Raw genomic sequence first — 22,844 nt, 5'->3', positions numbered from 1 at the left:
TACAAGTTTATACAGTACTGTATTGCTTGTAAAAGCAAAGGATCAGAAACAACCTGCAGTTCTAAAAAGAGAATGCATTGAAGTGGAAAGATTTCTAAGGGGCAGAACACTGTGCATACGATGCTGCCATAGGCAAAAATTGAAGGAGTGCGGGAGAATGTATGTGGGTACGTTTGTATGTGCATAAACTATGTCTGGAAGGATATACGTGAAACCAGGGTCACTGGCTGCCTGTGATGAGGGTGACTTGGGGGACAGAAGTGGGAGAGAAACTTTTCACTGCCAGCCTTGTATATTTTTCAGTTTTGGTCCATGTGAACACATTGCCTGCTCAAAAAATGATTTAAAAAAAATTAAAACTCTGATGCAAGGTGAAGTTCCATCATTTCCAAGGATGGTATGAGTACGAATTGGAACAGAGGTCTGTTAGCCACCCAACGGCAGTGCCTCCCAGCCTGTCAGTGGTGTGCATAGATGACAGTGCCAGGCATAAGAACCTCTGCTGCAGCTGCACTACCTCCCTCTGTGTGCTTCTGAATCTGAGTTCCCAGCACCCGCATGAGGAGGTCCCTTCCTGTTCAGATATGCTACCAGTCCTTGGTCCTCGGGAGTACTGCCTCCAAGCAAATGGCCAGGGACAAGAGCTTCCTGGAACAGGGAACATTGGGATCCTGGACTGTCCCCACCCAAAGCTCCCAAATCCTGACTACTGCTTCCCCAACAGAAACCTGCTTGTACCACCACAACAGCCTGTCAGCAATTACCCCCAATTATAAACCCAGAGCCCAGCAAGACCTCAATTAGTCTAGAAAGGGGCCTGAGGAGGGGCCACCTGCAAAGCATAGAAAACCCACATATGGCCTCCACCCACAGAGTAGCAACACTCCTCTCAGTCAAGCTTAGGGGCTTGGAGACTTGGAGATTTGGTAACCCATGGTCCCAAGGAGGAGGCTGCTGGTTCTCCCTCCCGTGGTGACCATTCCGTGCAGGGCCTAGTCAAGCACTGTGCCTAGAGGGGCAGTTCCCCAGACTTCCTGCTCTCTCCCTGCTCAGACCACACACATCCTCCCTACTCACCACGTTCCAGGGCAAAGTGCAACACCTCTCGACAAACCTTGCAGAGGGATGCCTTAGGCATCAGCCTCTGAAGCCCACCATGGGCTTGGCTCAGCATGCTAGGAGGAGGACCAAATTCCCATCTCTTTCCAGGGAAAGAAAGGCTCTGAATTATCCTCTGCAGCATCCAGAAACAGGCTGGTCCCTAGTCCAATCTTCTGCAAATTCCCTGAGAGGGACCTCATTAGGTTATTAAGCCCGGGACTTGGCAAGCTCTGAAGTCTTCACTAAATTGGCCCCCATCCTCTCCTTCTTCACAGTGAGTGTGTGGCTGTGGGAGAGAAACTGTGTGCATATGTGTGTGTACACAGATCTCAAATGTAGGTGTGAGAAGGTATGCAGAGAGGACCACAGGTTGATAGGAAATGAGTCTGTTACCTGGCAGCTGGATTTGGTCAGATGGAAGGGAGAACTTCCTGACCTCACAGGAACAAGCAGAGGTACATGTATGGAAGTGAAATTCAGAGCCCACAGTCAAGTGGTCACTTATCAGCTGGGGGCCTTTGGCAAGTTACTCACTCTCTCTGAGCCTCAGGTTCCTCAAGTGTAAAATGGGAATAGTACCAATTCCTTGGGTTTCTCATAAAAACAAAATGAGATAATGCATGTAATGTTTCTGGCACAAAATAAGTGCTTAATAAAGGATAGCTATTTTTTTGGCCAGGTGTGGTGGCTCACGCCTGTAATCCTAGCATTTTGGGAGGCTGAGATGGGAGGACTGTCTGAACCCAGGAGTTAAAGACCAGCCTGGGCAACACGGCGAAACCCCATCTCTACAAAAAATACATAAATTAGTTGGGTGTGGCAGTGAGCACCTGTAGTCCCAGCTACTCAGGAGGCTGAGCCCAGGAGGTCAAGGCTGCAGTGCGCCATGATCACGTCATTGCACTCCAGCCTGGGTGACAGAGTGAGATCTTGTACAACAAAAAACAAAAAAGCTGTTTTTTCCAGTTATAGTAATAGTAATAATAAGTGCAGGTAAATAGTGGTTTTTAGAGAATGCTATCTATAAGGAAAAGGCCCTGTTAAAGTATGTTTGTCTATCTGTGTACCACTGTATTTGGTTTTATCACTTTGGAAACTGTTTGGCAGTATCTACTGAAACTAAATATATGTCTACTCTTACAATTCACTCAAGAGTAGCAAAATGCCCTTCACAAAAAAGACATGTACAACAATGTGGGCAGCAGCTTTATTTATGATATCCAAAAAATGGAAACAAACGTCCCTCAACACATGGATGGATAAGCAAATACTAGAATATTACACAGCAATAAAAAGAAATAAATGTCTAACACATGCAACAAGACCAGTGAATATTAAAAATATGTTGTGCAGAAAAAACTAGACATAAAGGCATATATGCTATACGCTCCATTTATTTGAGGCTCAAGGCAGGCAAAGGTTATTTATGGTGATAGAAATCCAAATATGGGTTCCCTTTTGAGGCAATACTGATTGGAAAAAGATATGAAAGAACCTTATGACGTGCCAGAAATGCTCTATATCTTGATCCAGGTGGTGGTTACATACTGCATTATATGTCATAATACATCAACCTGTATATTGTTTACCGTCTACATACAAAAAATACGGAAAAAGCCTAAATGCCCATCAACCAATGAGGGGATAAAGAAAATGTGATATATATACACCATGGAATACTACTCAGCCATAAAAAGGAATAAAATAATGGCATTCACAGCAGTCTGGATGGAGTTGGAGACCATTGTACTAAGTGAAGTAACTCAAGTATGGAAAACCAAATATCCTCTGTTCTCACTTATAAGTGAGAGCTAAGCTACGAAGACGCAAAGGCATAAGAATGACATAATGGACCGGGCACAGTGGCTCACGCCTGTAATCCCAACACTTTGGGAGGCCAAGATGGGCAGATCACTTGAGGTTAGGAGTTCAGGACCGGCCTGGCCAACACGGTGAAACTCCATCTCTCCTAAAATTACAAAAATTAGCTGGGCATGGTGGTGCACGCCTGTAGTCCCAGCTACACAGGAGGCTGAGGCAGGAGAATCGCTTGAACTCAGTAGGCTGCCGTGAGCCAAGTTCACGCCACTGCACTCCAGCCTGGGCAACAGACTGAGACTCTGTCTCAAAAAGAAAAAAAAAATTATATAATGGGGACTCAATGGTGAAGGGTAGGAGGGGGGTGAGGGATAAAAGATTACACACTGGGTATTGTGTACAATGCTCAGGTGACAAGTGCACCAAAATCTCAGAAATTACCACTAAAGAACTCATCCACGTAACCAAAAACCACCTGTTCCCCCAAAACTATTGAAATAAAAACTAAAAAACTGACCAGGCATGGTGGCTTACACCTGCAATCCCAACACTTTGGGAAGTTGAAGCAGGCAAATCACCCTGAGCTCAAGAGTTCAAGACCAGTCTGGCCCACATGGCAAAACCCTGTCTCTACCAAAAATACCAAAAAAAAAAAAAAAAATTAGCTGACTGTGTTGGCTCACAGCCATAGTCCCAGCTACTTGGGAGGCTGAGGCTGAGGCTGAGGTGGGAGGATCACTTGAGCCTGGGAGGTGGAGATTGCAGTAAGCCGAGATTGCACCACTGCACTCCAGCTTGGGCAGCAGAGTGAGACCCTGTCTCAAAAAAAAAAAAAGTGTTTAATAAAGTTATACCGCATACACACACACACACACACACACCCATCTTGGCATGAGGAAAATCTCCAAAGGTAGAACAGTAATACAAAACTCAGCCTTTCTCCCTCCCTTCCTCTGGACTTTGTGCCAGCTAGGCATCTAAAACTGCCTTCCTGCACGGCAGTTGCCTATCGTCTTTAGGCAGGGCCCACTTTGTGGGCGAAAATTGAGCCAGGAATGAGGACCAAGGGGGAAGGGCTCTCTCTGGCATCCCCTCATAGGTTAGCATGGGGCTGGAGACTGCAGGCCTTACCTTGCAAGCCAGTTGCCCTGAGTGCAGAGACCTGTTTCCAGTAAAGTCTAGTTTGAATGTTTCAGACAGGTCCTCACCCTGATTGGGGACTAGGGAGGTGTCCTTGTCCTTGCCTAAGGTTCAGCACCATGGTCATGCAGCTATAATGAGCAAGTAACCCCAAATGGCAGAGAACTCTCAGATCCTGAGCTGGCTCTCAATGGTCAAACCACTCTTCCTCAGCTACAGTCCCTTTCTTGGAAATTCTAACTTCATTATAAGGAAAGTGGCATTTCCCAATTCTGTCCAGTGGGACCGTTTTCTAATTCTATTAAAAAGTACTAAGCCCATCCTGGTGGGAAGCACTGAGTGTGGAGCAGAGGGCAGAGTCTGCCCATTAGCGCTTACAGTCTGGGTGTGGAGAGCGGCAATGAGGCAACTTTTAAGAGCACATCATGTTCCCAAGCAAGTCTGAGGCCTACTGGCAAGGCACTCACTGTTCAGAGCTGAACAAAATGGCTTTGGGCCATAGATGTCATGAGGGACATCAGAGGATGCTTGTCAGCAGCTCCCACCACCCTAGAATCCGGCTCTGAGAGCATCCCAGGGGTCTTTGGAGGGAGGAGGGCCTGACTTGGCCCAGGACCCAGCCCCTTCTGCCTTTTTCCCAGTTGGCCTCCACCATGAAAAAGGCCTACAACTGCCTTGCATTCTGCCTGATTGACGGTGAGGCACATACTCCTTGGGACAAAATAGTGTTGGTGGACTCATACCCCCACATCAGCAAGGTAAAGAGGAGCCAGAGCTCTGGTCTACTGCCTCTCAGCCCTTCCTGGGGGAGAAAGAGGGGAGCTCAATGAGACACTTAACAACAGGAAACAGCTCTCATGTGTGAGTTCTTCCCAGAGTAGGAGGTCGCTTCTCTTTCCTCTTTCTCAATCTCTCTCTCTCTCCCCATTCCCCTGTTCTCTCCCAAGCACATAACTGACTTTGCTAATCCCAGCCAGGCAGACTAATACCCACTGACTTCAGACTTGGTGCTATGTGGGTGTCTGCTGCTGCAGCAAGCTCAGCAGAGCTGTGAGACAGAGATGAAGCCTGTGTGAGTGGCCTGTGCGTGTTAAAGTGTATCTGGAATGTGCTCAGTACCTGAGCTTCTCTGTGGTCTGCGCAGCAATCCCACCATGAAAACACCCAGGTGGCAGCCCAGTCACCCCAATCACAGGCCAAGGACATCAGAGAATCAACAGGCTTCTGGGAGTCAGGCTTGTAAACATGGAGCCCAGAGATCCTCCTGTGCCGTGAGATGGGAAGGTGAGCAGAGTGTGGAAAAAGCTTAGGGTCTGCACATTGGCTTGACATGTTTTCCACCGACATGTGCAGGATCTGAATTAGTATGTGTAGCTGGTGAGTGTGAGAGAAGTAGGCGGGGAAGGAGAACTAGAGGGGATCTGGAGTTGACCGAGATAGAGAGAGAGAGAGAGAGAGAGAGAGAGAGAAGTGGATGGAGTAACGTGACCTAAGTGGAGGGACCCCAGGTCCCTGAGGTGTGGGTGCAAAGGGAGGTGTGAGGGGCCAGGAGGGCGTGAGTGCTGACAGTTGTTGAGGAGTGGAGTGTATGGGGATGTACTAATAGACACAATGAAGCGTCCCTTTGCTGGCCAAGCACTGCAGAGGCCATCCCTACAAGCAGAGAGTTGCAGCAGGCTCTATTCTCTCCCGCTCAGGAGTGGGAAACCGGCGGGTGTTTCGGGGTCCCGCTAGGAAAGGGGACCGCGGGACCTGGTTCAGGCAGCAGGCGTCGGCGCGGGACGAGCTGAACGGTTCTAGCGAAGCGCTGCCTGCCTCAGAGCAGCCGCGACGCTCCCCTAGTAGAGCTGGGCCACCGGGAGCCAGAGGCGAGGGCCGCTTCTGCCGCTGTTGCAGGATTCCCGGCCCTGGGGAGAAAAGCGTCTCCATCAGAGCCGAGCAGATTGCTCGCGCCGGCTGTCGGGACCTCCGAGGCGCGGGGCCAGACTGCGAGGAGGCGCGGGAGCTGAGGCTGCGCTCGGTCGGCGGTTCACTGGAACCGTATCCGCAGGCGGCGCTCCGGTGGGACCCCGGTCAGGAGGCACCGTTGGCTGCTCAATTGCAGCTGCGGAACCCTGGAAAACTGGGGCAAAGAGGCAGTGATCTCTGCCCAGCCCACCACCCTGGCCTCTGCCGCCCCAAGGTCACTAAGCCGGGGCCCTGCGTCGCCCCAATGCCGCGGAGAGAAAAGGAACCGGCCCGGGCGTCCACAAAACCTAGGCACAGTATGCCCTGTTCAGAGAGGATCCCGACCCCACCAGCAACCAGCCTGCCTCCGAAGGCTGAGAAAAAATCAAGGCGTCCCGCACCGTTTCCTGGAGCGCCCGCTTCACCCACCTCTGGCTGGGCTGGCAAGGAGAGGATTGTACTCTCTTCCTAGGCTCCTCTGTCTCCAGCTCGAAGCCCCTGGCTTTTCCGCAGAGGCCTGGAGGGGACCTGAAAGTAATCATTCTGCCAGGCTTCTTGCCCGCATTTTCTTGCCTGTTTTCTGAGCCTTCGAATGCCGACCGCCATGTGAAGGCACATCTTGGGGAGACTGATTCCAGCCCTTCCCAGGGTGCACGCATCAGGCATCCTCTTCTGCACCAGGGCTTGGGGTTCTGTTCCTCCACGGAACAGTCAGAAATCAATATTTTCAGAGCAGAACTCCTTTCTACTCTGAAAATCCTTTAGAGGAACTCCTTCATTTGCCCCCAACCCCTACACACACACACACACACACACACACACACACACACACACACAGGCTCCTTAAAGGCTGAAAAGGGAGCCGAGTATGGAATTCAGGGAAGTGATGACACACACAACAATGCTGTTACACCTGGCTGCTGCAGGGCTGAGCAGCGGAAATGCCTGTGAGAAGAAGAAAGAAAGAGAGAGAGAGAGGCAGAGAGCCAGCCTGGGTGGTCAGAAAAAAAAAGAAAAAAGAGAGAGAGAGAAAAGGAGAGAGGAGCCCCCACCAGGATAGGGCCAGACCCAGCTGTTTTTCCCCCTGCCCAGGCCCTGGCTGGGGGAGGATAGGCACTAGGCCAATCTGCAGCAGCCCCAAATCTGACTCACTACTCCCACCCAAAGCCTGGGCAAGGATGGGGGTAAGGAAGAAGAAAAACATCTGCACTCCTGCTCAGAAAGCAGCAGCAGGGATTCTGCAGAAGTGCTGCTTCCCCCATGTCTATTGGGTGCAGTGGGAGACCGCCCATAAAAAAAAACCAAGCTACTTTGTGGATAGCCTTGCTCCCTCTCATCCTTGTGACCAGGCAAGGGCTGCCCTGCTGACCTCTCTGGTGTCATCTTCAAGATGCTGAATTCCAAAGAGCCCCAACACCCTTGTGCTCCCTCCCTTTCATCTCAGAATGCAGATCAGAGGCCTGAGTGAGCAGCAGACAACACTTGTAGATGGCCTGTGGATGCTGGAACTACAGGCCACTGAAGGCTCCTTGGGCTTCTGGAGAACTCTCAGAGTCGAAACAGCCTGGGAGGAAGAAGCAGTGACAGGCATTGAGCCAGCCACTCCAGACATGCCAATCACTAACGCACACCTACAGGACATCCATTCAGTCCACCTTCCTCCATAAGGCAGCCTTGCCCCACTCCTCAGCACCAAGGAGTTTGGGGTTTGAGGATTCAAAACACTGGCCATCTGTCTCATACTTTATAACTGCAGACTTTTTGTTAAGGCCAAGTTAAAAGGCACTGTTAATGAGCATACTGTTAAAAGGCACACCTGATTTTCCCTGAAACAATCTCTGTCATGCTGATATAACTGGATTCCCATCAGAATTCTGCTTAAGGTAGGTGACAACTAACTCCTGATCTTCTGGAGAAAGATCAGAACAAATGTCTCATCAGGAGAGAGATTTGAACAAGTCCCTCCCTCAGCCTGATGTTTTTCTTCCCAGTCTGTGGCGAAATACATGCACTGGGAGGGAAAGAGGCATCGAAGAATTGTGAAAGAAAGAAAGAGGGGAAGGAAAGAAGAAAGGAGAAAAAGAGAAGACGCTATATCCACCAGCTACATTTACTCTGATACTTGATAAACGTATTATGTAACTATCAGTATCAGTGTGTTTTACCTTGTAAATACAAATCTCACACCTTGTACATGTGCATACCTGTGTTTCTGAGCAGCATACATGCACCTGGTATCTCACCCATCTCAAGGACAGCTCTTCTCCATGACTTCCATATGTGACCCCTGTGCACACACATACACAGTCCCGCAAAGTCCCGGCAACATCCCCGGCTGTATTAGCGCAATAGCTGAGGGGCATCTACTTGGTGCTGTTAAAGCACACATCCAACCTTCACTCCAACCCCATAGGATTAGTACAGGGATTCCAAGGAGGAGCCTGGTTCCTAGATCCACTGGCAACGCAGGGAGAGACAGAGGTTATTCAGGCGGCGCCCCTGTACGACTATTCCCAGAGATCCTCTCCCCAGCCCCATTCCAGCCCAGTCACTCTGAGAGCGAGAGGGACAGGCCAGTCCGAGGTTTCTTCGTACAGTCACACGCGTTTCTGTGCTCATTTTCCCAAAGCCTCAGAGCAGCTCTCCCCACCCTACCCCGTCCGGCCCTGCGCCGTCTCGCCCCTCCCCAGCCCCGAGCTAGTTCAGCCTCAAGACAGCAGCAAACGGCAGAGCAAAGGAGTCGTTTTCTTTCACCTGAAAGCCGCGAGGAGGCTTGGAGCGCCTCTTCTCGCTGGGGCCCGAGCTTCCTGGGCTTTGGCTGGGTGCGAGTGGACCCCACCGGGGTCCTCGTCATCTCCCAGCCCAGCCCGCAGAGAGAGTACCGGCAGATTTCAAGGGCGCGTGAGCCTGGCTGTCGGCTGGGCCCCGGAGGCTCGCCGGGCGGGGGCAGGCCGGTCCAGGCTGTGCGGGGCGTTTACAAAAAGTGACTTGGAGATGAACTCGCCCGTGCGCGGCTGGCCGCCCCGCTATAGGGGCGAAGGCGCCTGACGCAAGCGGAACTCGATGGAGCCCATACGAATCAGAACAGAGCGAGGCTCCTGGCGCACTAGGGACTCCAGGAGGCAGCTCTGCCAGAGACGCGGGTCGTGCTTCGGGAAACCGGGGGGCGGGGGGAGGGGAAGAGAGCAGAAAAGAAAACCCACCAAGGCGGGGACTGGCCTGGACGGGGAGGGGCGGCGAGGCCGGAGCCCCTCTCTGTTGGGCGGACTCCCCATGGCCAGAGGCTGAGCTCCACTCCCGCCGGCCGCTCCCTAGGGGAAGGGGAAGGAGAGGGGAGAGCAGCGAGAGGCCTCCAGCAAGCAAACGCGGGCGGCATCCGCAGTCTCCAGAAGTTTGAGACTCGGCCGTAAGCGGACTTGTGCGCCCCAACTCTTTGCCGCGCCAGCGCCTGGAACGGAGAGCAGAGGCGGCCCGGCCGCGGCGCTCCGGCTGTGTCATGATGGCCAGCTACCCCGAGCCCGAGGACGCGGCGGGGGCCCTGCTGGCCCCAGAGACCGGCCGCACAGTCAAGGAGCCAGAAGCGCCGCCGCCGAGCCCAGGCAAGGGCGGAGGGGGTGGCGGCGGGACAGCCCCGGAGAAGCCGGACCCGGCGCAGAAGCCCCCGTACTCGTACGTGGCGCTCATCGCCATGGCGATCCGCGAGAGCGCGGAGAAGAGGCTCACGCTGTCCGGCATCTACCAGTACATCATCGCCAAGTTCCCGTTCTACGAGAAGAACAAGAAGGGCTGGCAAAATAGCATCCGCCACAACCTCAGCCTCAACGAGTGCTTCATCAAAGTGCCGCGCGAGGGCGGCGGCGAGCGCAAGGGCAACTACTGGACGCTGGACCCGGCCTGCGAAGACATGTTCGAGAAGGGCAACTACCGGCGCCGCCGCCGCATGAAGCGGCCCTTCCGGCCGCCACCCGCGCACTTCCAGCCCGGCAAGGGGCTCTTCGGGGCCGGAGGCGCCGCAGGCGGGTGCGGCGTGGCGGGCGCCGGGGCCGACGGCTACGGCTACCTGGCGCCCCCCAAGTACCTACAGTCCGGCTTCCTCAACAACTCGTGGCCGCTACCGCAGCCTCCCTCACCCATGCCCTATGCCTCCTGCCAGATGGCGGCGGCCGCAGCGGCTGCAGCAGCGGCGGCTGCGGCCGCGGGCCCCGGCAGCCCCGGCGCGGCCGCTGTGGTCAAGGGGCTGGCGGGCCCGGCCGCCTCTTACGGGCCATACACTCGCGTGCAGAGCATGGCGCTGCCCCCCGGCGTAGTGAACTCATACAACGGCCTGGGAGGCCCGCCGGCCGCACCCCCGCCGCCGCCGCACCCCCACCCGCATCCGCACGCACACCATCTGCACGCGGCCGCCGCACCGCCGCCTGCCCCACCGCACCACGGGGCCGCCGCGCCGCCCCCAGGCCAGCTCAGCCCCGCCAGCCCAGCCACCGCCGCGCCCCCGGCGCCCGCGCCCACCAGTGCGCCCGGCCTGCAGTTCGCTTGCGCCCGGCAGCCCGAGCTCGCCATGATGCATTGCTCTTACTGGGACCACGACAGCAAGACCGGCGCGCTGCATTCGCGCCTGGATCTCTGAGAGCCCACCGCATGCCGGTGCAGACGGATGCGAGGATGCAGGGACGCGCGACGCCGGTCCTGGTCGCAGCCGACGCCGCCGCCGCCAGCCGGACCTCACACCCTCTGGGCCCGCCTCTGGATCCAGCGCCCGGGGTCCCTTTGTGCTTTTTCGCTCTCCTCAGCTCCTCTTTGTTCCCTCTGCTTGTCCTCCTGTGCTCACCTCCCTGACCTCTAAGCCCTTGCACTCCCCTGGCCTGAAGCCGCCTCTCTGCGCGCTTTTTACTGGGCTCGTCTCTTTCCGGAGCCCCAGCGTCTCCCGCCCAAGTTGACCGCGGAAAGGGCCCGGGGCCGAGGTGCGACCGGGCGTCGGCGGCGCAGACCTCTTGGCCTTCTCTCACAGGTCGGTGCGCTCGCGCTGGGCGTTCCCCGCCCGACTGCCGTGCAGTCCATGGCTAGACGCGCCGGACAGGACTGGCGGCGGGACCCGCGCTGCCTGAGAAAGGGACAGACCAACACGTGTGTTTGCTCCGCGAACCCTCTTGAAGCTGTTCAGAAGCCGCTTGACGCGGGGTCCACTGGGCGGGGCGGGGGTTGGGACCCAGCGGGAGCCGGGACAGCCTGGCTCCGCGGCCTGTACTCGGTTTACACCGGGGGCTGGCGCGGAGGGAGGCCGCGTTTCCTTCGCTGTCAGTCCGGTCGCTTCGGGCACCTCCGGGCCCCGGCGGCTGGCTAATGTTTTGTTTAAAAGATCGGTGGAGCTTTTTAAGAGAATATTTAAAAAAAAAAAAAAAAAAGTAAGGAGAAAAAACATTCACCGGGCAACCGGGGAAGTATTGTGGCCTTGGAGCTTGCTAAATCCAAACATGAAAATCAGAAGCTTTAGTATTCCTCATCTTCTCTTCTGGAAGATTTGCGTGAGAGTTCCTGTCGGGCCTTCAAAAAGCTGTGTTCAGAGGTAGGAGAATATATCCACTAAATATGGTTTCGTCTACCAATTGGGGAAGTTTCACCCTCTCCCTATCTGAAGAAAAAAATCAAAAACAAATGGCCCCGATCTTCCGATGCAAGTCCTGGATGCAGGGAGATCACTGCCTGCCTGGCCCACGCTGCAGGGACGGCTCGTCCTCCCTGCTTTTTGTTTTTCAAACGTCCTGCTTCTCCCACCTTGGGAAGGAGAAATGTGAAACCCGGCAGCGGCCGACCTAGGTGGTCTTGTGGCCCGGAGCCGGCCCGGCCTGAAAACCATAGACCTGGTTGTACTGTAACTTGTTTGGGGGACCAAATTTTCTAGAGAGAACTAGAGCACTTTTGTTGTGTTTTTGTTTTTGTTTTGTTTTGTTTTTGTTTTTTGCCTTGTCGATTCCCGAATAAATTTTTTGTTCTTTCTTTTAACACGGACTTCTTTATTTCCGTCGCGCCTAAGTTCAGCAGCTAGTTCAAAGCGGGAGATTTTCAGCACAATTTTCTTTTTTTCAGAATGAGCTAAACAAAGATTGAGAGCAACCGGGGTGGCAGGCGTTTGTGGCTGTCGCTGCTGCTTTGTTTTCCTGGGGATTGTTTGTTTTCTGTGTCATCACTGGCCCGTTGCGGCTGTTTAACGTCAGCAGAAAGTTCGTTCACAAGGCGCGACTGTAGGTAGGACTCGGTTTATTTTTGTACCCATTCAAGTTTGTATTCTACCTCATATACAGTTGTACTAGGTATATGGGCTGGCTGTGTTTTTATTATTGTTCTCAAACTTTTCGATTTTGAGTCAACTATAACAGCCAAGAGTTTGTTCCGAATATTAATAGATAAAATTCTGGTTGTGGAAATGCGCCGCAAGCTGCTAACCTCTGTACAAATGTGAGGAGTGACTGATTTGTTATTTTTAATAGTCAGAATTCATTTACCTTGAGATATGGGTCGGAGATTTGGAGGTTTCACTAAGGATTGAACATACTTCGTGGCTGCAGAAATTTAGTCTTTTTTCTTTCTCTCTCTTCCTTTACTGAGATCTTCAAATAACGAATTAAGATCCGTGCTTCCGCGCAGGCACAAAGGCGTTTGACCTGGTTGCAGTCTGGTTCTCCCAGGCGGATTAGGGGGTGATGGGCCTTCACTCTTCTGATGGGATAGATGACTTCCGACTTCTGATAGGATAGATCCGCTGGCTCTTGCGGGCTGCTGCTCAGCTGAGACTAGACCCCGCACCCAGCGGTGTGTCCCTCACTGCCCCGGTCTATCTCGGGGCCTGGCCAGCAGAGTGGCGGCAGGTCCAGGCCGGCTGGTGGGCCAGGAGCGGTCTTGCACCACGAGAATGAGCCTGCAGGCCTCTCACTTCAGCCCTCCAGTGGTCAGGCGGTAGGAACCTCAGGGTGGTATCCCCGTTATGTGTAGTTGGGCCCAAGTGGCTTCTGCTCAGAATGCCCCCCGCCCCCCACAGGCATCCTGCCAGAGACTACAAGGCAGGAGACTAAGCCATGGGGATTCTCAGGGGGCATCACCTCAAGACTGAGACTGGAGCCTACCAGGAACCGGCAGGAGCAGGATGGAGAGGGAGGCTCAGCTGGAGCAGGAAGCCCTAGAGGCTGGTCAGGGCTGGTGTCTGGGTGCCTTTGGTGCCCAGCTGCTCCACTATCTGGCTGAGGGGAGTTGCAGAACAGAAAGCAGCCTGCTATGTGCGTGTCTGTTTGTGCTTTGTCTAACATGAATATGTAGCCCATGGGCAATTAATTGTGTAGTCTGTATCTGCTGCAAATGTGTGTGTACAGTGTCAGTTGTGCATTGGTGACAGGGTGGGAGGTGTGTGTGTCTGTCATTCGCCTACAGAGTGGGCATTTATTTTCGGCATTGTAATAATCATATGGCTAACACTTAGGAAGTGCTTACTGGGACCACAGTGTGTGTGGCATTCATACCTCACTGGTGATGTGTGCATTTGTGGGTGTGTATTCCTGGCTTGCTGAAAAATAAAATAATATGGACAGAGCCTTTGCTTCATCAGGCAGAGGCTCCCTGTTCTGAGGCTGGCTGTGAGCACTCTCCCAGCTGCTGTCTGAAGCAGAGAAAGCAGGGGAGGGAAGTCTCCAGGGCCAAGACCCGGTGCGCAGGTAGCAGCCCACCTCCAGTGAGACAGAGAAGTTGTCTGGGGCCAGCAATGGAGGACCAGCCTGTCTGCTCTCTGAGAACTGAAAGGCAAAAGGCACCCAAGGCTGGGAAGAGAGCAGCAGCCTCAGCAAGTGAGGAAGACGAAATGAAGGAATCAGTGAGGGTTTCCTGGGTCTACACAGGGATTGAAGGAGGTGAGAGAAGGGAGCCACATCATACCCCACTTCACCATGAATGCCCACAGGAAAAATCTGTCTAACTCCAGCCCTCGGGATTTCTCCAAAGCTCTTAAGTTTGGTCATTTTCCTCTGTGCCGAAAGTTTAGTTCAATGGCAGGCTGTCTTCGTCTCTCATTTCCTTTCTCTTCTCTCCCTCTTTGCACTTTTGAATTTCTATTATAGAAGCTGATTTAAGCAATTCCTGAGGGCAAAAGTATTTAAGAGAGTTATATAGCAATTATGCCTTAGCATATACAGTCTGGTCTAGACAGCTGGACCATGCGGATGTATGTATATATGTTAGCCAGTGTGTAAATACAATGTAAATAGAGTTTAATACAAATACCTGGCCAGTTCCTGAATGTCCTGCCTAATGAGTTGTTCTTGCATGAAGATTATGTGTGTGGTGGGTGTAAACATCCTCACACACTGCCGACAGTATGAGCCCCCTCCTCACATTTACACAGAAATTCTTAGAGTCACCTCCACCTCACTAAAATTGCCCAGTCAGAGTAAGTGGGTTGGTTGGGAGAAAGCGGGGGGAGGTGTCCTATTCTCAAGAGGGACCTGGAGAAATCTTTGCCATTGAAGTACATGCACCAAGGGACTGTGGGAAGGGGACCTACAGAGTTCTGGAGATGGTCCTGTACCCTACTACAGAGGGTATTGACGGCCTCTTTTCTGCTTGCATCAGTAAATAGTTCGCAGCTCCACATCTGAGGCTTAGATGAGCAAGAGGCCCTGGACCTTTCATCCGAGATTAGGTGCATCCAGCCTTCGCCAGGGTTTCCTGGAAGCCAAGGCTGGAGATGGAGCTGCAAGGAACCCCCTGGTGGAGGGTGGAAATTGGGGCCAGACCCAGGCTTTATGCAGTCCGACAAGCAGAATATGGGCCAGGAATCTGAGTCTGGCCCAAAACAGTTTGCTCTCAACTGAGCTCTTCCCTTTATGAAGGCCTGGGCCAGGCTTCATGGACAGAATCGCCAGACCAGACTCCTGGCCTCTGTGGGTGGGGGGTCTAAGGCCAGGAAACATCTTGATCAGACTCAGGACCCCTGCAGTGTCCCCATTCTGCAGATCTAACCTGGTGGTGACCCTGGGGCCCTGCCCATCAGGCCTGCCACCACTGTGTGGCAGTCCCTGCTCCTTGGAGTAGACTGTGGGACCCTTAGAATATGGGAAAGGATGGGACTAGGAACCCCATACCTTAGGGACAACCAGGAATTAAGGATTCTTAAAACCAAGCAGTCTTAGCAACTTTCCACTTTCTGGAGAGAGGGCTCCCAGTTGTCATAAAAAGAGTGTCTTGCGTGTAGGAACCCAGAATTACATTACATTTGAGGAATCTCAGGTCCTAAGAAGAGAAGAGACCAACCAGAGGTCATCCAGCTATCTGTGGGGCAAATGGTCTCCGAAATTTTAAAAGGAGACTTGACAGCAGCTGAGCCTAGCTGCCACTGATGCTCAAGGGAGCTGTGTAGTAAAGGAGAGCCTCCCAGGAGTAAGAAGGGAGAGCCTCCCAGGAAAAGAAGGAGGCACAGTCTGAGCTGTGGGCAGACTGTGCCACAGAAACTGCTGCTGTGCAGGCTGTTTGCCGCACAGGCTTGGTGCTGAGCTGTAAAAAGCTTGTTCTGGGATCTTGTCACTTCGGGGAGGTGGCCTGTGCAGAATAGGGCAAAGACCTGGCCTGTTCAGCCAGGAAGAACTGGAATGGAACCTGATGTCCTCTTTAATAACTATGTAATCTTGGGCAAAATACACATTCAAATTTCAGTGTTCTCCTCTATAAAACAGAAATTCTTATGTGTGTGTATCAGAATTATTAAAATAAATTTTCTGATTTTTAAGTGCCCAGTTTATAGTAGACGCTCAGTAATGTTTTTCCCTTCTCCTACATAAAAAAAGGAAGGAAGCAAAGGAGGAAGAAAGGAAGGGGAAAAAAACTTTTAGTGATAACTTTCTAGGATTGGACTTCCTAACCCACCCTGCGAGCATCTTCGGGGCCAGGCGCACGTGATTGCATCCACCCTGCCTTAGCCCCTTGTCCGTAGTAGTGAGGCGCACGCAGTTACCGTCACAGCTAACACCCAAGCCCTGAAGGCACACACGGTGGGCTCTGAGACCTCGTCCGGCGCTCCTCCAACCGCCCTCTCGCTTCCCCCAAAGCGGTCTTCACACATTTAGGAGGTTTACTCTGAGAAAGGCCGTGCTGACCCGAGAAGCGGCACCGACCCAGGGGCTTGGGGCCAGCCACAGCCCCACTCACAGGCTCTCCGGCTGGCGCCTGCAGTCCTCACGCGCCTCCCTCGACTGGTTGATTTTTCTTTTTTTTTTTTTTTTCTTTTTCTTTTTTTTTCTTTTCTTTTTCAGAAAAACAGAAGGCAGCCACCGGGCCAGAGGTTGCAGGGTCAGCCTGTGGGCGAGGCTCTCCTAGGCCTTTGTGGATAAACGGGAAACCTGAGGGGCAAACGCAGGAAGCGGGTTGGGTCGAGTTGCGGGCGACAGAGGCGCCGCCAGCGGGTGGAGAGCGAGAGAGGCCCGTGGCCGGGAAGACCCCGGCCTGGAGCGCCTCGCGTCCCCGGGGCCCTGTTGCCGGCGCTGCAAGCCCAGGTCTCGGGGCGCCGGGCTAAGTCACCTTGCCAGCTCTAAACAAACTTCGGGAGAGAATGAGTCGGCCAGTCTGGGCACAGGGTGCTCTCGACTGCGGAGCGGTGGACGGAAGCGCAGGGGCCCTGATTGCCCCCAGAGGTGCTAAGTGCACAGGGCAGTGGCTGCAGAGCCCCGGCACAAGGCCGACTCAGATCATCCACGTTGGGACCTCAGCCTGCCCGGTTGTCCTCAGTAATAATAATAGTATGAAACCGAGTTTTAAAAAAACCTTTCCCCGCATTTTCCTCTATGTACAAGGGAGAAAAAGTATTTCTAGGCAGTCAAAGGAAAAAAAGGGGCGGGGGGGCGGGCAGGATCCCAGGAAACTTTAATCTGTATGGACGAGGAGCGAAGGGGAATATGCCTTTTGCCTTTTTTGTTTGTTTGTTTCTAGAAGAGAAAAAAAGGAAATTCGACACATATTTTTAAAAATCTTCCCCCAACAACCGCTAAAGGCTGTGAGTGTGAGCAGAGAGCCAGGAAACCAAGCCCCCGCCCGCAGTGACACCGGGCCTTTGTCCTCCTTCCTGAAGCCCCCGCGACTGCTGACCGTGCGGAGATAAAGGCCGGGTCAGGACCCTGTGGAATCCCGAGGGAGGGGCGGCGGGGCCGTCCCACTGGCCACTTTCAACCCCATATAGGGAGGTTTGGTGGGCCCAGCTGATCCCCGGAACAGGGGCTACAAGGCCAGGGGCTGTACCCACACCCAGGCTCAGAGGAGGCACGGATCTGCCTTTTCCCCACGAAAGGCTTCTGCCACTAAATTCCTTGGACCTTGCCCCCACCAGCATTATGTTGTCCTACTTAAGGTCTCCTGAGGCGTTAGGGACTGTGGCTCGCCACCGGACCCGATCCCCAGAAACGGAATCGTGCTCAACCTCTGTGGCGACTCTGGCTTTCGCTACCGCTGGGCTCGGTTGGCCGGCCAGATCCGAACCCGTGCATCGCTTGTTCCAGCTGCGCCTCTCAGGGGCGCCTCTGTGCCTTCTCCGGTCCTCGGAGACTCCTCCAGCGCCCGGCCTCGAATTTTCTGCGCAACACTCTCCTATCAGCCGAACGGGTCTGCAGAGAAGGCGGGAGAGTGTTTGTGACCCTGCCCTGTCCCTTTCGGTGACTTAAAAACCCAGGTCGCGGCGGAACCCAGCCTCTACGGCATTGCCTTTGCAGGCGGCAGCCTTGGGCTTACGCCTGAGGTCGTTTTCTCCACAGACACTTCTGGGTGATGCGAGTGCTGCGCAGCTCAGAACCGTTGGAAGGATGAGAGGAGGACAAGCCCGGCAGCCTGCCGGTGCGGTGATGGAGGGCTCTTCGGTAGCCACACTGCGCGCCTCCCACGCACACCTTAACAGTCTTGGGGCCCCGGGCCAGCGCTGCAGCCCAAAGAGACCCTGCAGACGCATTTTCTCCCAGGCGTGGCAAACCCTGGCTTCGCCTCCCTTCACCATGGCTTGTGAGGGCAGGAGGCCCCCCCGGGGGCCGCCTTCCCTGACCTGAATGAGTCAGGGACCCTTCTTTATTTTCAGTGGGGGTGTGACCTGGGGAGATAAAGGAAGGACGACACACCTGGGAAGTGGGGCCCTGCAGCCTCTTGTACCCGGAGCGGCCTCCTTCTCCGCTCCCTCCCCTCACCGGCAGGCTCGGGGGTCTTGGTCCCCACTGAAACTGGAGCCGCTCACCGGCCGGCAGATGAGAGATAAAGGAGCCCGGAGGCGCCGAAGCGCTGACCAGCAGACCCGGATCCGGACTTTCCGGCGCTCCAGAGCAGCACCCGAAACCCTACTTCCCGGGTGGCACCGACTCTGCTCGGAAGAAATGGGTCGGCTGAGCAGCTCCTCCGGTGCCACGCGGTGTCTCCAGGCAGACAGTCGTGCTCGCGTGTGTACTGTGCATGCATAAGACTGCAGGATGATGTCCTGTATGAGCCCTGTATTAGCCCCTTTGCTCTCAGCCAGACGTACACGCATACGTGTGTGCATTTGTCATGTGTCTAGGGACAGGTGTGCACCTTTACACATACGTGATGTGTATGTGCACACATTTGTAGAACGTTCTAGCATCTATCCTGTTGGCTCCTGCAGGCACTTATAGGGCTGGCTGCTCGTAAGTCATCATTACACCTCGCATTTACACAGGCCTTTTCAGTTTTGGCATGATTTTCAGAATCACCCCGGGAAATACTCTCCTTTGAAAGTTTACAGATGAGGAAACAAGCCAAAAGAAGCTAATGGGTGCCCGTTTGCACACACTCTGAGAGAGATCGAGGTCAGCCAAAGATCCCGCCCGCTGTTGAACTTGGGTGTGTTGGCCGAATGTGCTCATAGATGGGTCTGTTTAGCGCCCCAAGCGACCTCAGGTCCGGCGGGCCTTGGCCCTTCACCAGGCTTCCTGGGAGACCCACTGCGCCGGGTGTTGGGTCTCAATTCCTGTGCTGATAAGCACTATCTTCTGGAGCTGGGTGATCCTAGTGCCCAGGGCGGGAAGTAGGGAGTTGGCCGTAGTGCCGCTAAGGCGATCCCGGCGGTTCCACGGCCGTGGCTGCCCACGCGCAACTGGGTTGCAAAGCCTGGCGGGCCTCGGTCTCTAAAGCAGCCACGCCAGGCAAACGTGCGATGATAGGATCCTTTCAGCCCACCTGCAAACCCAGGAACCCAAGGTTGCCGGAGCAGTGAGGAAGTTCCTGCTGTCTGGAATCCCTAGCGCCCCTACAAGACTCGGAGCCCACCATGCCCATTTTACAGACGTGATTAGTCAGAGGCTAGAGCGGTACAGTGAGTTGCTCAAGTTCAACGTCAATTGAGTGACCAGAGTCGGGACTGGAATCCCCAATTACGTGTGTCTGAATCCTTAGTCCACAGTCCCTCTGCCCCAGCACGGATCGCTGGTACCTCTGGCTCCTGCGCGACCAGGAGCCATCCCGCTACTAGCCTCCGACTTCCCTCGCCAAGAACGCGAAGACTATCATAGCTCTCACCAGCATCATTTAAAAGGTTTCCACACGCTTGGAAGCTGTTGCTTGAAAACAAACTCCCTGTATGCGTTGGGTTTTGTTTCTTTCTTTCTAACCCTTCCTGAGGCATCTGGTCCCACTCCACCCTCTAAGCCCTTGCCGTCGCAGAGTGAGGCTGCCTAAGGGCTGTAGCTTGACCACATCTCGGGGGTGCCCTTGGGCCTCTGCGCCGGGCTCCTGCAGACTGAGGTTGCTGGTCTCTGGGCTCCAAGGCCGCCTCTACCCCGCAGAGCCCGGGAGCTGGAAGGGAGCCCGCGGTTTGGCGAGGTTGCCGTTCGGGCTCACGGCCTCGAGGCTGCCCTCTGCTGGCACTGGGCGACATTACCGCCGCCTCCCTCTGCGGCCCAGGAGCTGCACCCACAGAAGGGGCTCGCCCAGAGCCAGGCGAACTCATTCTCGCTGGGTCCCCAGAGTGGCTGCTGCACCTTCAGCCACTGACAAGACCCTCCCGTATTTCTCAATCCGAGACTTCTGTTCCTCCCCCCGCCCTCGACACCAGAGGCTCCGGTGTTCGGACTCAGAGAAAAGGCAGAGAGCCGGAGCTCTGTGCTGGCAATTCCACCTCTTCGCGGCGCCAGCTGGGATCCGCGGCCAACCAGGCACGGCCACAGGCGGACGCTGGGGGACTCCAGGGGTGGCCCCAGGCTGTGCTCGTCCCCTTTACTCTCCGCCACCATAGCATTGATTGGCGCCCACGGGTCCCGACCTACGCCCAGAGGAGCCTGCCCCCCGCCTTTCAACCCCACTTGATGGTGGCCTACTCGCTTGGCTGCCTTTATTTCTTGCAGGTGCACTTGTCTCTCCAACCAAATTAAGAACTCGTTGACGACCGGAAGTGGCTGCTCCCTACCCGCACCGCACAGGCCTCGCTCAGGTTCTGCTGAGACAGAACTGATTCCAGAGGCCCCCATTCTTGCCGTTGAAATAAACCTTAGGCAGACACTTCTGCCTGCTGCATCCATTCTAGACAGAGTGGGGTAAAAATTACTCAGTCATCTTATCTATGCATTTCCAGTGCTATGTATTAGGACTTTCACATTTTCACTTTTCCCATCACAAAGATAATTCAAACTGAAGAAAATTGGGAAAATAAAACATTAAAATGCACAAAAAACACCAACGCTACAATAATCCCATCCCTCCTCGAGGTCACAAGGTAACCATGGTTAACATTTTGATGGCATCCTTCCAGTCTTTTATTTATATATTTCAGTTAAAATAAGTCTAATTTCCAATAATTAATAAATGTACATAAAATGTGCAGTTTTGCATCCTGCTTGTTTTAACCTTTCGCCATAGGGTTTTTCTCCATATCTTATTATTTGAAAAATGATTTTCAATTATTGCTTAATAATCCATCCTTTGGATGAACCATAATTTTGTTATACATCAGCACCAAGTATCTGTTTTAGGCCCAGGAAAGTTTCCCTAAGCCACACTCTCTGAATCAGTCTTGATCAGCTAATATATAATCAGTAGTTGATCAATCAGTGTTGAGCCTTTCTTTTTAATTTTTTTGTTGTTGCTTTTCTTTTCTTGTTTGTTTTGAGATGAAGTCTCATTCTGTTGTCCAGCCTGGACAACAGTGGCACCAGCTCAGCTCACTGCAATTTCTGCCTCCCAGGTTCAAGCCATTCTCCTGCCTCACCCTCCCTGGGAAGCCGGGGTTACAGGCACCCACCGCTATGCCTAGCTAATTTATGTGTTTTTAGTAGAGATGGGGTTTCACTATGTTGGCCAGGCTGGTCTCAAACTCCTAACCTCAAGAGATCCACCAGCCAGGTGCAGTGGCTCACACCTGTAATCCCAGCACTTTGGGAGGCCAAGGCGGGCCGATCACGAGGTCAAGAAATCGAAACCATCCTGGTCAACATGGTGAAACCCTGTCTCTACTAAAAAATACAAAAAATTAGCTGGGCATGGTGGTGTGTGCCTGTAGTCCCAGCTACTCAGGAGGCTGAGGCAGGAGAATCGCTTGAAACCGGAAGACGGAGGTTGCAGTGAGCCAGGATCGTGCCACTGCACTCCAGCCTGGGCAACAAGAGTGAAACTCTGTCTCAAAAAAAAAAAAAAAAAAAAAAGAGAGAGAGAGATCCACCCACCTCGGCCTCCCAAAGTGCCGGGATTACAGACATGAGCCAGTATGCCTGGCCATTGCTGAGTCTTTTGCTAGCCTAACAAAGAGAGTCATGGTCCCATTCTCAGGACACAAAAAAATCTACCCAGATATTAGGGACTGCCTTGACCTAGAAGAGGGCCTTCTAGCCCCTGCTGCCAGCCATCTCCCTCTGCTGGAGACCAGTGTATCTAGAGTGGTGAGAGGGATGAAAGAAAGCAGGAACCAGCAATGTGTCTGAAGAGCTGTCCCAGCCTGCTTCTAGGACCAAAGCCCTGTATTCCCAAATGGCACACAAGATGATGTTTGTCACCTGGGGTACTGTGTGCAGTGTCTTGTAATGGTTAGGAGTCAAACATGCCTTCATGTAATCCTGAGTCTTCCCCTTAAAAGGTGTGTGACCTCAGAAAAGCTGCTCAACTTCCCTGAACCTCATTCTAAAAATTGGAATAATAATGCCTACCACATCAAGCTATTGTAAGTATTCAAATAAATGACACACTCAGCCTGTACAAATAAATCATCAATACACAGTAGCTACTGCTTCTTTTGCCTCTGCAGCTACTATCGCTGTTGTTCTGGCATTAGCTGTGGTCTTGGGGATCACTGCAATTGCCCTCTCCCTCAACTTCTGACCCCATTGCTACTGTTAAACACAAGCCCAAATCCTGGCACTAAGCCGGATCCAGGTCCTCAGGGCTGAAGGAGTCATTTCCAGCATTCTGGTTGGGCTGCTCAGGACCTTCTGACAATCAGGCCTGGGCTTGGGCTGTTTATACTAGAACCGTTAAAACAGGAAAATATGCAAACCCTTCATTCACAGGGATCCGGCTATTGTTGGGTCAGAAATGATATTTTTGTTTCTAGAGTAAAAGGTACATTTGCTGCCTTACACACACACACACACACACTTTTTTTTTTTATTCCTTTGGTTGTGTCTACAGAGCTCAGAAGGCAAAGTAAATGATCTGGTTCATTTGACCAGCTCAAGCAGCCAACCTGAAAAGGTCCCTTGGCCTGATTGATGTTTATATGTACTCCAACGAGCCTGAACCTCACTGGGCTCTGTTTAGTCCATCCGCAGACTAGGCCCTTATCCATCTCCCAGACAAAATGCCTCCAAAATCCATCTCCCAGAAATGATAGGTTG

At 53.4% G+C, this 22,844-nt stretch overlaps 3 protein-coding genes and 1 long non-coding RNA gene across 4 annotated transcripts in view; 2 read left to right on the top strand and 2 right to left on the bottom strand.

The window, feature by feature from the left end:
- The window catches only part of MRPS22 (mitochondrial ribosomal protein S22), a 601,324-nt gene that overhangs the window by 384,900 nt on the left and 193,580 nt on the right, over positions 1–22,844 (bottom strand). The window lies entirely within an intron of this gene.
- Positions 2,290–8,860, bottom strand: FOXL2NB (FOXL2 neighbor). The gene is given in 4 exon segments (XM_050779749.1): positions 2,290–5,966; positions 6,580–6,606; positions 6,609–6,698; positions 8,761–8,860. Coding segments are annotated over 4 exon segments (525 nt in total). The 3' UTR covers positions 2,290–5,658.
- On the top strand, positions 9,088–12,006 carry FOXL2 (forkhead box L2). The gene has a single exon (XM_050779713.1). The coding sequence runs from the start codon at positions 9,503–9,505 to the stop codon at positions 10,631–10,633; it is 1,131 nt and encodes a 376-aa protein (XP_050635670.1). The 5' UTR covers positions 9,088–9,502; the 3' UTR covers positions 10,634–12,006.
- On the top strand, positions 12,225–21,187 carry LOC126948212 (uncharacterized). The gene is made up of 3 exons (XR_007723367.1): positions 12,225–12,249; positions 13,601–13,835; positions 17,781–21,187. It is a non-coding gene; the product is annotated as an uncharacterized LOC126948212 (long non-coding RNA).

Source organism: Macaca thibetana, chromosome 2, assembly GCF_024542745.1.
Source record: "Macaca thibetana thibetana isolate TM-01 chromosome 2, ASM2454274v1, whole genome shotgun sequence".
NCBI classification, from domain to species: domain Eukaryota; kingdom Metazoa; phylum Chordata; class Mammalia; order Primates; family Cercopithecidae; genus Macaca; species Macaca thibetana.
The sequence above is the reverse complement of the archived record's forward strand: the minus strand, read 5'-3'. Positions and strand labels throughout refer to the sequence as shown.

Coding starts and splice junctions, on each gene's coding strand:
- FOXL2 (XM_050779713.1), top strand. CDS start 9,503: ATGATGGCCAGCTACCCCGAGCCCGAGGACGCGGCGGGGGCCCTGCTG.